General features: G+C 40.4%; 2 protein-coding genes across 3 annotated transcripts in view; one reads left to right on the top strand and one right to left on the bottom strand.

The window, feature by feature from the left end:
- Positions 1–2,910, top strand: part of STT3B (STT3 oligosaccharyltransferase complex catalytic subunit B) — a 52,478-nt gene extending 49,568 nt beyond the window's left edge. Inside the window, exon 16 of the mRNA XM_048301331.1 lies at positions 1,268–2,910. Within this exon, the coding sequence (XP_048157288.1) occupies positions 1,268–1,348 (81 nt within the window). The 3' untranslated portion in view covers positions 1,349–2,910. The remainder of the gene's footprint in view (positions 1–1,267) is intronic.
- A 2,142-nt stretch (positions 2,911–5,052) lies between these two features.
- OSBPL10 (oxysterol binding protein like 10) overlaps positions 5,053–14,047 on the bottom strand; it is a 112,970-nt gene continuing 103,975 nt past the window's right edge. For both annotated transcript variants that reach the window (XM_048301352.1, XM_048301342.1), the window contains exons 9-12: positions 12,040–12,226; positions 10,479–10,661; positions 8,539–8,692; positions 5,053–7,821 (exon numbers count right to left, since the gene is read on the bottom strand). In XM_048301352.1, the coding sequence (XP_048157309.1) occupies positions 7,777–7,821; positions 8,539–8,692; positions 10,479–10,661; positions 12,040–12,226 (569 nt within the window). In that variant the 3' untranslated portion in view covers positions 5,053–7,776. The remainder of the gene's footprint in view (positions 7,822–8,538; positions 8,693–10,478; positions 10,662–12,039; positions 12,227–14,047) is intronic.

Genomic DNA, 14,047 nt, shown 5'->3' with positions numbered 1-14,047 from the left:
GAAATACAAGTATAGAACGTTCTCTGCAAGTAGAGAATGCTAAATGTAAAGATGCTTATTTCTGTGATTTGATGGAAGTACGTAAAATAAGGCATTTGGGGGTTGCCACTGAAGCTAGATATATCTTGAAAGGAAATGATAAGCTTTGTTGTGCCTATCATACACTTAACACTGCAACTTTTTATCTTAAGTGACAAGCAAGGCTGTATTTATCCATGATAGATGCACTGAGCCCACTCTAAGCCTTGGAAGTGTATATTCTCTGTTTAAAGACCATAGAAGTTGATGCAGTTTCTGACCCCCCACCAACTGTTGCAGTACAAACAGGCTCTACTTCCCATTAAGAAATCAGAGAACCAGTGGAGAGCATGGGGCAAAGGTCCAAGCTAGGATTTCTTAAATACATTCCAAGGGCTCCTTAGTAGCCACAGTTTTTCAGCAGTTGCTTCCTTACTTATATAAATTCAGTCCATCTGCTATCATGTTAGGAATGACATTGCTCAAGCTCAGAGATACAATGTGTCTCAGTATTACATATTAGTTTGTATCTTTCTCAGTGTTGTTGGTATTATGTTGATTAAATACAATTTTTAAAAATAAGAATAGAGCCTGCTGCTAAGCACAGCAAAGTGCAGCAAGGGTGGGAGCTGCCTCCTGGCAGTTGTGTTGAATGTATGCTAATTTGAAGTTAATTTTACCTATGACCAACATTAAAGTTCTCCCCCCATTACTACCTTAAAAAAAATCTAAAACATGCTGATAAAGGAATGTGCAGGAAGTGCTAACTAAGCAGCCTACAGACCAACAGCAGAGTTTAGAAGACTAAAATGGGATTGTTCAGGTTTTTTTCTTTTGAAAAATGCTGCTTTGAGCAAATACTTCTACCTAACTTTTACGAGAATCAAGTAGTGCAAAAGATGCAAGAAGGTATTTCCAAACAAAACTAACACAACAGTTGTGCTCTTTGAGCATATTAGAGTTTTATCATGTTGGTTAATTATTAATTCTGCTTCAGCAAGTGCTTTGAAAAGAATTCTCCAGCTCTGGTAGACAGGGCTTACAAAAGCATATTTTGTGCAAAAGAAAGTGCTGGGCAGGAATTAACAATCCCAATATAAAAAATAATAACTGGATAATGCCTAGTTGAGGGTTTAGCATTTAAGCTCTTTAAAATCAGTCTAAAGCTCAGGCATTGAAATGCACATCATTAAACCGCGGTCAAGACTAAATCATTAACTAATACCTGTTATTCTGTTTTTCTTTTTAGACCTCCAAAAGGAAGCGTGGCTACATTAAGAATAAACTAATTTTAAAGAAAGGCAAGAGACCCAACAGGAAGACAGTTTAAACACACTGTTCTGATTGCTAATACGAAGCAGTTGTCCTTGAGATAACCAGTCTTTGCCTTTAGCTCAAATCATGTTTCACAGCAACATGAGGGTACAGAACCATCATTGGTCCAGATTATTGTACAAAATTTTCAGGCAATGTCTGATTAAAAATATTGGCTTATTGAGAACAGCTGTTTTAGATTTGTAATGTGAAGCAAGACAGAGCTGCTATCCAAGTCTAGCAGCATTTTTTTTATTGGTACATATTATCCTTCAAATCTGTTGAGAATTTGGACTGACTTTACCAAAGAACCCTGTAATTTGGTCCTTGGCACATGCATACTTGTCAATCTGTTTTGGAGAACACTGTTCAGCTGAGTAGCAGCAGTATGAAAACTGGAATGGTGACATCTGAAAATGACACTTTTTCAACGAGAAAGAGGTGGCAGAGCTCTCTTAAATTCAACTTTCAAAACAACTTACTCCCATGATTATTTTTCAATGGTTTCTTTCAATGTCCTTTTACTCCTGCTGCAGGCTGGTTTTGAGCTGGAGTGTAAGAAGCAAAGCTGCAGTTTTCACAAGAGGTGACAGGACAGATTAATGGGACAAGCTGCTTTTGTTCTACATGGGATTGCAGTATTGCTGCCTTACACTGTCATTTCACAAGGTAGACAAGGCAAATCTTGCACACCGTAGATACAAGGGCTAAATTTGTAACCTCCTGAAAGATCTGAAACGACAGTAATGAATGCTATAACATACAACTGAGCACCATGGTGCTTCAGAACAGAAATTAAAACTATTTTAGGTGAATGTTTACATTGGTAAAACAAGTATAGCCTGGTTATTGGGGAAAAGAAGGTTGACAGGTATACAAAACCCCTTTTCTGTGGCTATCAGAGGTAGAAGATTTGCAAACCTCTTCACCCCTCACTGCCTTTCTGGCAAGGGTGGAAGTTTTTGTGGAAATCTGTTTCTCTGCATTTTTATTTAGAGTGCTTAAATCAATTGAAGAAATTCCTGCTCTAGTGCTATTTGCTTTGTCTGTCTTTTATACTGGTTTTGGTTTGGTTTTTTTTAAGTGGTGAAAACTGTCAGATTAAATGCACTAAAATATAAATGGAGATTGAACGTGTTCACTTTCCAGCTATAAGGAAACTTTATACAAACTTGAAATTTTTCTTTAATTACAATGGAAGGGTTTTTTTGCAGTTTGTTTTCCTGCCACAGGCTGTAACTTTTTATAGAAACAAAACTTGCATCAATAACTTGATGTAAATGCAGAATAGTATGTACCTTTCATGAAGAAAATGTAAATTTACAGTGTTCTGTGAGAATGTTACTGCTGAATTCTTTCCCAAGGTGTAGAATATTTTTTTGATTTATGAACTCATTTTTGACTCCAGTGGTTTATACAGACCAATACTACAGCTGCAGCATTTTCACAAAGGTAATTAAATCTGGATTTCTGGCCCCTGTCGTTTGGAGATTTCATTTTATTTTGTTGCTTTAAAGCTCAATGCAGACCAGTTGTCAACTGTAGGGGAAAATAAAGTTAATTCAAGTTTTGTGTTAAGGCTGTTGTGTCAGTTTTCTTGTGATTAACTTGATCACTTCTTGCTTGTAACCCTAGTCATAAATTAAGACATAGAATTCTGTAATGCAAATCTCCTGACTTCACCAAGCTGCTCTAATGAAGCCACAGCATCTTCTTAACATCCCTCCAGCTTAAACTAAGCCAACTCTGGGGCCTCTGCTGTGATTAAATGAAGGTGGCTGTCATATTTCCAGGGAAGAGCAACCTTCCTTCCCAACCACACATGTTGCAGCAACTCCTTCCAGCATCTGGAGCTCCTCAAGTTGCTACAGCTGCTCACCCACCAGCAGAAGGGCTGATTGATTATGTGATGTATGATTTCTAGCGTCTTGCTGCTTCCAAGCCAATCTGCATCCTGACCACTGGTAGGAAATAAGGGATCTAACGCTTGGAAGAACACCTGAAAGGCAGCAGGACAGATGCTGCCAGTCAGTCTGTGGCGTGGCAGTACCTCAGCCTTGTTTTCAAAAAGGAAATACAAGACTGCCTTCCCCTCTGTAGGTACCTTTGCAGTCAGACAGACAGTTTTCAGCCTTAGGTGACAGCGTTCTCTTTAACAGCAGAAATAACTGAATCTGAGGCATGTGAAATAAAAATAAGCCAACTGCAGGGATCCCAGCCACCCTGCACCTAAAGCTGCCTACTACTTACCCGAGCTTTATTTTTTTCTTAACTCTAACGTGACTTCAAGGGTTCTGCCAGTTAAAATGTTCTCCAGTTAAAATGAAAAAATAGTTGGAGTCACTGAGGCATCTACTTAGAAAAAGCAACATTACAAAGAAGAACCAGCACTGTCTCACCTTCCTTGGTTCCTCAGAAACCTGCACACCTGGATCCCAAAATCACACAGCTAATCTAACTCCTACCTCTTCTTTGGAAGACCTGAACAGCGCTTCTACCAGCATCTTCCATCTTCATCAAACACACCTCCCAGACTAGCTTCTTCCCTTCATTCCAGCAATCCTTTTGTTGTTCTGTTATGCCAAATTTTGAAGCATAATAGCCACAAGACAGTAAAAAAAAAAAAAAAACAACAAACCCCACCACCACCAATAAAACAAACAAAAAGCAAAACCACAGCAAGCAAACAAAACAAAACAAACTCATGAGCCAGGCTTAGGTCAGCAGTTGCTAAGGAACTAAAGCTGCAAGTGTCTAGAAGTCAATACTGCATAGGTTCTGTATCTTAATCATTGCTGGTGGGAGCAGTGAGGCAGGCAGTGCTGTTGATAATCCCAGAAGAAATATTTTGACTTGCAGAAGTAATTTCATAACAGGGAGAAAAGTCATTAATTACATATCTTGATAGATTTACTCTTGAAAAAGCAGCTGAATGTTTTGACAAAGCCCTTGGTACATACCAGTCTCACCATGAGTAAAAACTGAAAATAAATCATACCTGGCTGTGACTAAAACTCCCTCAGATCTTTAACCCAAGTGTATAAACTGCTCCAAGATGTGGCCTTGAAGCAATGCCACGGAAGGCAAGGAACAGGACTGGGTCATGTTTCCTGCCCTATTTACAGGCAGTGTTGTTTTTCCGTTTTGCATAAAAACAAAGTGTTCCAGCAAGATCGTTTCCAACACTGTGGATGAATGTTTAAAGAAAACCAGAAGGGCATTATCTAACACTTGAAAAATGCTGACCACGATCTATGTGATTCCTCTATGAACATTTTTCCTCCTCATGCAAGTGTCCAAATGCTGCAATAATGTAGAGTTGTGTTTTAAAAGGTATTGAATCAAGAATCTCTGTTAGTGATAAAGATTCAATGAAATGGGATCTTCAGAAGCAAAGGGGACACTTTACCTATTTCCTTTTTACTTGCCAAAATGAGGCAAATGTTCTCCAGCCTTTCCTAAAGTTGTGTTGCTGCCCAGCCCCATTTTCCCTGGGTAGAGCTGTCCAATTTAAACAAAAAACTTACCTCCAGAGTGTCTGGGAGAATAAGCAGGGCAGAAAAGCCCCACAACAAACCCGGCTTCAGCTGGCAAATCACTTCATGGGAACCATGCAGGCAGCTCAGAGGTGCCCAGGTGTTGTACACAGCTCCTGGACAGTCAGGGACTGACACCACTGAACTAAAGGCTTCCATGGAAAGAGAAAGGGCATCCCACTACTAAATGAAACAAATCTTTTATTCATGAGCATTCTCATTTTAAATTCACAAATTATGAAAGGAAGGCAAATCAGAAGAGACTGCCAGAGCATCTTTTAAATGATAAAGGTATAAATTTTCTTTCTGAACATTTCTAATTTAAGAAAGAAAAAGGTTGCATAGGCTTTCTACAGGTGTGCACAAAAAAAAAAAAAAAAAAAAGTGAAGTACATGGAAGTTTTTACATTACAATTCAGTGTACATCGGCTACTTGAAAAGGAAAGTATTTCCTTGCAATTCCAAGACAGCTACTGGAATGACCTACAGAATAAGGCTTATGAATATTTACGTTTCAGTCCTGTAAAATATACTGAACACATACTATCAGAAAAATAAAATGACACTTGTGAATCTTGCTCTGGAATCTCACTGATGGGATCTTTTCTGAAAGGACTTTTACGTTTGTGTCTCCAAAGTTACTTCGGGAAAGAAGCAGTGGTAATGGCATCAGGGGATTCTTCATAGCATCAGAACGGAACTAAACATTGATCAGAGCACAAGTGGAATGTCCTCGGCATGCAGAAACAACCAACCATGCAGACAGAGAAATCTTCAATAAATTACAAGCAGAAAATTATTCAAATTTCTCCTTAAAAGAACAGCTACAGCATCTCTGTAGCCTCGACAGTCACACCATCCCAGCTGAAAGAGATCTACTCCTTCAGGGGCCCAGGCCTGCATGCCTGACACACAGAGGTTTGCAATGGCTATTTAGTGAGTATGTGTCTTGTTCTTTGGTGTGTGAAAGAGTTCTGGGAGGACGTTCCATGTGTTTAAGCCAGCTTTTTCGATTGTTCTTTGTGATGATACTACAGACTGTAGGGAATACTTTTAGGTACTTATCAGACTAACCTCTAGAACAAGAGTGGGTCCGTTATAAAGTGAATTCTTGCAGATGATAAAGTACACGTGTTTCTGATGATACTTGGTAGCAGTTCAGTGATTACTACAACAGCATCATTTTGGTTTTGTTACAGAAAACTATTACATCAACTATTCCTAAAAAATAAGATTTTTTTTTTCCTCTTAAAAAAAAAAGTGTCAGTTACAAAACCAAGCTCATACAATCCACTTTTTTTAAAAAATAGGATTTAAATCATTTAGAACATGAATCTTTCTAATGTGCAAAAAAAAAAAAAAAAAGACAAGAAGACTAATGATTAATTTAGGATGAAAAAGTAGCCACACCTTCATTAAATAGAGATCTGAAGTTCAAATCCAAAGGAACAACTAATGGAATGCTTCCTTGTGCACACACCTCCTCTGCTCAGCCTTCCGAGCTGCTCAAGAGATTTTAGCATCTACCAAAAAAACAAAATACAGGACGCACGAGGACAGATGTGAGCAGTGCTTTGACCTAGATATCTTCATGTAGTATCTATAAAGCATAAGTCAGTGTATTAACAAAGCAGACAAAAGGCACAAAATTACTCAGCTCTACAGACAGGCATCCATGCTACTGTGTGTTAGAAATGCAGTGGTTTCTTTACGGGGCACTGTGGAAAGAAGCACTGAGCACATTTTACATGTGCCTTTTGCTGCCACCTCTCTCAAAAACATCTTCATTTTCAGCAAATATAAACTAAAAAGCAACAAAGCCTTAACACACTTCTAGAATCCACTTTGTCAGTATCACAATGGGTACCTTACAAAGCAAGATCAAGCTAGCTACAGGATTTTTTAATTTTTGTTTTTACTCTACAAAACAAATTGTATCCCATTTAATTTGTTTCATTCAAAAAGTTATTGTTTTAGTGGAATAATTTACTAAATCGTTACTTTTACATCAGAAAATCATACATCTGGGAAGGCTAGTTACATCATCTCTGCTCATCCAAAAGTTTTATCGGAAGCAATCCCATTTAGTGGAACATGTAAGCCAGAAGTGTTGGCATGACAGCAGCCAGAGAACATTACGCAGCAAGATCAAAGTTACCAGAGCAGCTGGCTCAGGGGTGGTGACCAGAGACCGACTGAACAGCTGGAGCATGAACAGACAAAGCAGCAAGGACACAACGGGTTAGTGTGAAGAACAATGTTCTGGAGAAGGTATTGCTACTTCTTACAGGGTGGCAGGAAATTCACACTCATCAGTGACAGGAAACATGCCCTGAACTCTGCAACCCAGAGCGAGCACAGCTAGTGGATCATTCTTATGTCAAAGTGAGTTACTCGGTGACTGTTCAGACAGAACAACTGCCATTAAGAGACGCGTCACGTTTTAAGTGCAAAACATTTTTGGCAAAAGTGAAAAATAGAAAAATCTTAACCAGTACTAATAAAAAAGTATTTTCTTAAATACTAGCACAGGGCCTGATCCTGCAAGCACACAACTCAGGGAACCCCAGCCAAGTCCAGCTGGAGCTCTGTGCCCTAACACTTTAAGGAAAAGGTCTTTGAGTTGCTATTGGTGTTGGTACTGTTTACATGGAGTGTAAATAACACACAGAACACATGCACACCGTGTGTACTTAGGGACTTGTGCCTGTGTCTGTGGATCTGCACACACAAAATGGCTCCTGAATAAACTCGAGCTCGTGGTTGTTTTGAGATGCATCATTCACAGTACATAGCTTCACGTGGGGATCTTCTGGGATCAGGACCTATCCAAGGACATCCTGAAGTTACGTACTGTTATCATTTTAATGCCTTTCAGGTAAAGTTATGAGGCAACTGCTCTCTCCTGTCAATAGGTCTTCCAGAGAGGATTCACATACAGCCAACCATCGCCCTGCAAGAAAATTAAGCAGAGGTTACAAACAAGATTTATAAATATCGGATCTGTGTATGTCCACACAAAAGCTAAAATAAGACCAAGCAAGAAGGCATCCCTGTCACCTGAAAATTCTGTGTTTAATGAATTGACAAGTGATGTGAGTGGGAGGGGAAAAATTACAAGGGGGAAGAGAAGCAGTGGGAAGATGCAAGAGATCCTGGTTTAAATAGCTGCACATACTGGCTAACATAACAATAACCTCAGTCAGTCTCATTTCCCCTCCACCTTTCCTCCAAGAAAGGGCAAAGATGAACTTGGTAAAATCTGTTTCCTTTCACACAGATGAAACTCAAGACTGTGTTTAGGATGACAATGCTTACTTACATTGGACAAATCTCCCTAGATTGTGCTCATTTTAGTATGCTAAGATTAACAGGGGATGTGAGAATGCAGCATTTGAAAAGGGCTGGATTTTACAGAAAAACACATCACTTTATGTGCCTAACATTAGATACCAAAAATCCAGATCAAAATCAATCTAACTGAAGGAAAGTGAACAACACAGACATGGAAAAATCCACTGCTCTCATTCGAGAGCCAGACTCTGTCAAAAAGAATTTAAGCAATCAGTGGTACATAACAACACTGGCCCATGACAAAATCCACAGACATTCACTCATCCCTGTGCAGGAACTTGCTAAAAGGGTCTCTAAACCAAGAGACTCCGAGTACCTCTTTGGCAAAGTATTTGGGTTTCCAGGGAGTTGTGAGTGCCGTGCGCTGCCTCTCCTCTGCTCGCTGTCTCTCTTCCAGGCGGTGCTTGTGCTCCGTGGCAGCATCGATGTTCCCCTCCTTCAGAGAGTTGGTGACATGCTGCCACAGGTGCCTGGCCAGGGAGAAGCACAAGGGAGAGTGAGAACAGCTCTGCCACAGCCCAGTGCTGCTGGACACCACTCTGGTGAGCAGCAGGCTGAGGCCACGCCATCCATGCCGGTTTTCCAAGTCCCACAGCTTGGGAATTATCACTCTCCTAGGATATTCATCAAGTTTGTGGACCAAATTTTCAGATTCACTCAGCTCCCAGTGTTTTGCCATGCAATCTGACTCTTTACCACCTGAGTTTTCTTCTCAAAGCAGGTGGATTTATTTTTACCATTTCCAGTTCACATTCCTTACTGATGTTCCCCCACCCCCCAAATGACAGGCATTTAATTCTGCATTTTTTTGCAGTTAAATTTTTGAATTAAAGGAAGTGTCAGCCAAAACCCAAGAGTGCATTGAATTGGGACTCTGACTGGTCCAATGAGGTCACTAACAGAAGAACTGATTCTTGGGAGCCCCTCTAGGTCTGTGCTCTGTATTCCCAGTTACAATAATTACCAGTACAGAGCTAAATATGTTTCTCACACAGCTGACCACACTCAGATGCAATGCCTCATATCAGCCTGGCAGAAACTTTGCCCAGAACAGCACTGAGAAAAATCCTCATAGAATGGTTTGGGTTGGAAGAGACCTTAAAAGATCCTCCCTGCCATGGGTAGGAACACCTCCCACTAACCCAGGTTGCTCAGAGCCCCATCCAACCCGGCCTTGAACACTGCCAGGGATGAGGCATCCACAGCTTCTGGGCACCCTGTTCCAGTGCCTCCCCACCCTCACAGTAAAGAATTTCTTCCTAATATCTAATCCAAAGTGCTCTCTGTCTGAAATCAACCACAGCTTTCACATATGTCCAGGGGTGTTTAAATGACTTTGTGTTTACAATCTGATAAACTGCAGATCCTGCAGAGGCACTGGATGGATGCAATTTGCTTACTAGTATCTAAAAAATACAATAAATACACTGAAGAGCTACTAGTTTCCTTATTTACTACAATCTTTATGTTCCACAGTACACGAGAAAAATGAGTTTGTGGATAAGCGAGCAGTCTAGAAAGCAGACAAATTGTATCTGACCCTGCACAATGACTCAAGACACCCTTGTAAAATAAAAAGACATTTACAGATAATAAAATGTCGTTTAACTCATATTTTTAAGTCCTCCAATAAAATGTTCCTAAATTCAATTAAAGTATTGATTTTTCTGAAGATAAGCATCAACAGTTATTGACAGTGAATACAGAACGTGTTTTTTTCTAATGTACATAGTCAGAGTTAGGCACATGATGTAGGTGCTGAGAGCCTCAAAATTACCTGTATGTGTGTCTTTATATCTCCCACTGCCTCACATTTTACATACTTTTACACAAATATATATTCTAAAATATATAAACCATGAAATACCTGTTTAAATTATAGGCATTATATATATATATATATATATGTGTGTATATATATATATATATGCCAGTTTGAATTACTTGCAACAAATTGACTCATTTGCCTACCATGTTGCAATCACTCCAAAAAGCAGGTGAAAACACTACATTACCATTTTCCAGATGCTCATTAGAACACATACAGGCATTTTCCCTATCTACAAAATTTATGTACTCGTCACTACAGTGTAATTTATACTCCAAGGAACCAATACACAGCTCTATGTGCCCAGATTTCTGTACTGTAGGAAGTGAGGCATTTTTGAACCACAGCACTGAGAACTGCAGTTGGCTTCCATGCTCTGTTACCACCCAAGGTTCAGAAGGAGAGTACTGCAAAGCCTGTGCCCTTACCTCGATTCCAGCGGCCCTTGGTTTGCTATGGGCCTGATCTTTTTCCTGATAACAGGCAGTTTGGTGGTGTCAATCACTTTGGTGTCTCCGTTGCTGTAAGTGAATTCCAGGGTCCCATTCCATTCTCCCTGTGCCTTGCACACAATGGTGTTCGTTGGATTGTGCTTCACTTCGGCTGTAACCCTGATTCAAGGGGCAAGGAAAAAAACACCACAGAAATAACTGGTACCATTTATTATCAGTACATGAAAGCACTACCTTGCTAAGGGTACAAGCAGCTTTCTACCTCTACAAATCAATTATTCAAGCAAAGTAGTGATGCTGTCTCCAAAAAAGACAGACTCATCCCAGGAAAGCTCTTCTAACACAGCAATAGCTTTGGGATGACATTCTAGTGAAGTACAGCAGTAAGCCAACTTAAAACTCTGATACTCCAACCCAGAGCCAAATGGTGACCTCAGCAGCCTGAAAAACAATCCCTGACATTCATGTGACATTTTCAATACATGACACTTTCACACCTGGACATAGTGCTGTCAGAGACCCATGTCAAAGACTCGGGCTATTTTTGTTTTCTTCTTTAGCTCTGCAAGTTCACTTCTCAGCTGCTGAGAGGCAATGACTAAAGCCACCTCAGCAGTCAAAGAACTGAGTGAGCAAAACAGGCAGGTAGGACTAGAAAACCAAAATGCAGAGAGAAGTTTTGTGTGTATCTATGAGCATGCACAAGTGTGCTTTAGAAAGTAATCTGTAAATTCAATTAAGTTTTTTAATTACTAAAGTAATGCAGCACAATTTCACCAAATTTCCACTCACCCTGATGACACCAATTTTTAATCTACAACTTTTAGAGAAAAACCCTGTCAAAACAGCCCCATGTGGACATGTGCCTGAACACAACATTGAAATGGGAAGAATAGTTACACCATCTGAAAACAGAGGTAACCATGCAAAAACACAGTCTCCTCTGAACAAGAAAGGGGTCTGATGTTAATGACTGGGACATCAACTTGATCACGGAAGCAAGACAGGAGGCTGTCTTGCACAGAACCTCTTTGCGCCCTTAGTGAAGGGGAACCAAAGAAGGTAAATAACATTTCCACCATCTGGAATTTCAGTGCAGAGTTGGGAGTTCCCAGTAGGGAGCTACTGCTATGGGCAGTGAAACTTTTGCTTCTCTCCTCTTTTCGGGAGCTCCACCTGGAACACCAGTTCATCTACAAGACTCACACAGAAGCAGCAGCTAGTATAGCAGAAATACTGCCTTTCCCACATGCATTTTTCTGATCCTGCACTTAACAGCAACTTCTACAAGCAACAAAGGCTGGAGAGATACACTCACTTTATTTTAATGAGAAAAATACATCCAATTCAGTTAAACAACATAATATGTATTGCTACAATAAACTGCCCTAAAGCTTTAAGTCATCTCCAGCACTAATTGGAAAAGAACTTCAGCTGTCTATAAAATACTGCAACAGAAGAACTGAACAGATGCCCAAGAGTCTTTCCCCTGAAATCCAGCAGCAGGCAAACAAGATTAAGACAGTAATTCCCATACCTGTGGACCTTCCCTCCATAGAAGGGCTTGGTGTGGAACGTGACTGTGGCAGAATAGCCTGTTCTGGCACAATTGATGTTGACTTTCCCTCCAAGCTCCACCCACGGGATGGTAAGGATTGAGCGAGCGTAGGCACTGGGCAGGGTGAAGACATACTCTTCCTCGTGTTCCAGCAAGTGAAGAACACCTACACAGGAAGAGGTGAAAGTGAGGTAATAAAAGGTTCACTGATAAGACCTGATGGTCACTGACCAATTACCACCATCAAAATGCACATCCACAGAGAGCACAACGTGCAGCTCTCCTTGAAGGAGGGCACTGTCTGCTAAGCAAGAAACTCTGCTCTCTGGAACAAGTTTCTTCCAACAAGCATTTTCAAAAGCACCCAATTTGACTGTGTACCCTGGGCTCCTGCATGGTACCAAACAACTTTTCAGAAAATCTGACTGGATTCCTTACTTTGTATTACTGTTAAAAGCTGGAAAATCATAAAATGTCCCTGCAAAATCCCATACGGAAAATTCAGATGCTCCCTCAGTGTCATATCATAATCTCCCTCCAGAAAAAATATGGGCATGGCCAAAGGACTCTTCACTTCTCCACTCAGTTAGAAACAGCCACATCCTCCACTAATTTCCTCTTGATGCCTTAGTTGGTTGGGAGTGAAAAGCTCTGAGTCTCCATGGGTACAACTAGGAAACACGGCATCTAGAAATCTCCCATTAAATTTGCTCCTTAATTTCCAAATACCTCGTTTCTCACACAGGCTTTGAAAAAATCTTGCATCATCAAAGAGGGGCCAGCAGGGCCACTGCTCTACTACCACCGAGTCCAATGTCTCTACCAGGCAGAAAAAACTACTGGTAATTCCATCTCATCCTGTAAAGGTTTCTCCACCCTCAGCAGTATGAGGCTGTAACTAAAAACAACACACAACAGCAGCAGTTTTTCAACATTACTTGGAAGTTGCACAAAGAAAGTAGCTTTCCTGATCAAACCTTTGCAGCTTCCCCTGGGGCTACAGATACAACTCTATCCCCATAAAAACTGTAGTTTGGTCTTCAGGATAACAGGACATAAGACCAGGAAAAGAGCACCATAAACCTTGCACGCAGAATTAGATCATGCCAAATGTCTGCAGTGTATTTTTTATCAGAGTTTTACAGTCTTTTGTGTCCCATTTACTAACTGCCTAAAGGCAAAAATGACAGCTTTGAAAATATTTTTTCACAACAGGGACTGAAAATAACCCATCACAGGAAGCACTCAGAACCCAGAAATATTTGAAAAAAAAAAAAAAAAGCAGGAAAGTTATTTTGACATAGTAATAGTATCTGTTTAGAAACAAGATGAGCTTGAGCCCATTTGCCGTCACCCTGGGGCAGGCAGGGGAAGAACACACTGTTAGTGGTATTGGTTAATCTATCTGTTTAAGGGAATAATAACACTACTTTTTCAAAGTGATCTCAGATTTAATGATGAAAAAGCATTAAATAGGAACACAACACTACTGCTGCCAATATGAAAATATGCCTTTAATGCTGCATGAAAACACAAAAACACACTCAAAATTTAAAAGCACAGAGCTATAACAGAACCATGATCTTGAATACTGGCTCAAGCTAAGAAAACTAAATGCAGGCACAGGAAGCTCTGCAATTTGACACGTCTGTCTTCTGAAACTATTTCACAGGAAAACATTTGCAAACCAGAACAGCTTCATGCAGTTGCTCTCAGAACTTCTGCAACCTCAGCCTGCCAGCAGTGACACAGCCAGCATCTCCACTCCAGCAAGTCTGACACAAGGAGCTGGGAGTGCAAAAGCACACAGAAAAGTCATGTCTTTAAAAGGACCTTTAACCATTTCATCTTGGCAAGTTACAAGTTCCCCGTGTCATGTGCTGAACCCTCACCAGCAGGGAAAGGCCAGGAGGACACAACTGGAACACACACACACACGTTTTGCCTCAAGCTTCCTCAGCTCCACACCTGCCAAGAAGTCCAAGCT

The sequence above is a fragment of the Corvus hawaiiensis genome, chromosome 1 (genome assembly GCF_020740725.1).
Source record: "Corvus hawaiiensis isolate bCorHaw1 chromosome 1, bCorHaw1.pri.cur, whole genome shotgun sequence".
Classification (NCBI taxonomy): Eukaryota; Metazoa; Chordata; class Aves; order Passeriformes; family Corvidae; genus Corvus; species Corvus hawaiiensis.
Note: the sequence above shows the minus strand (reverse complement) of the source record. Positions and strands in the feature narration are given on the sequence as shown.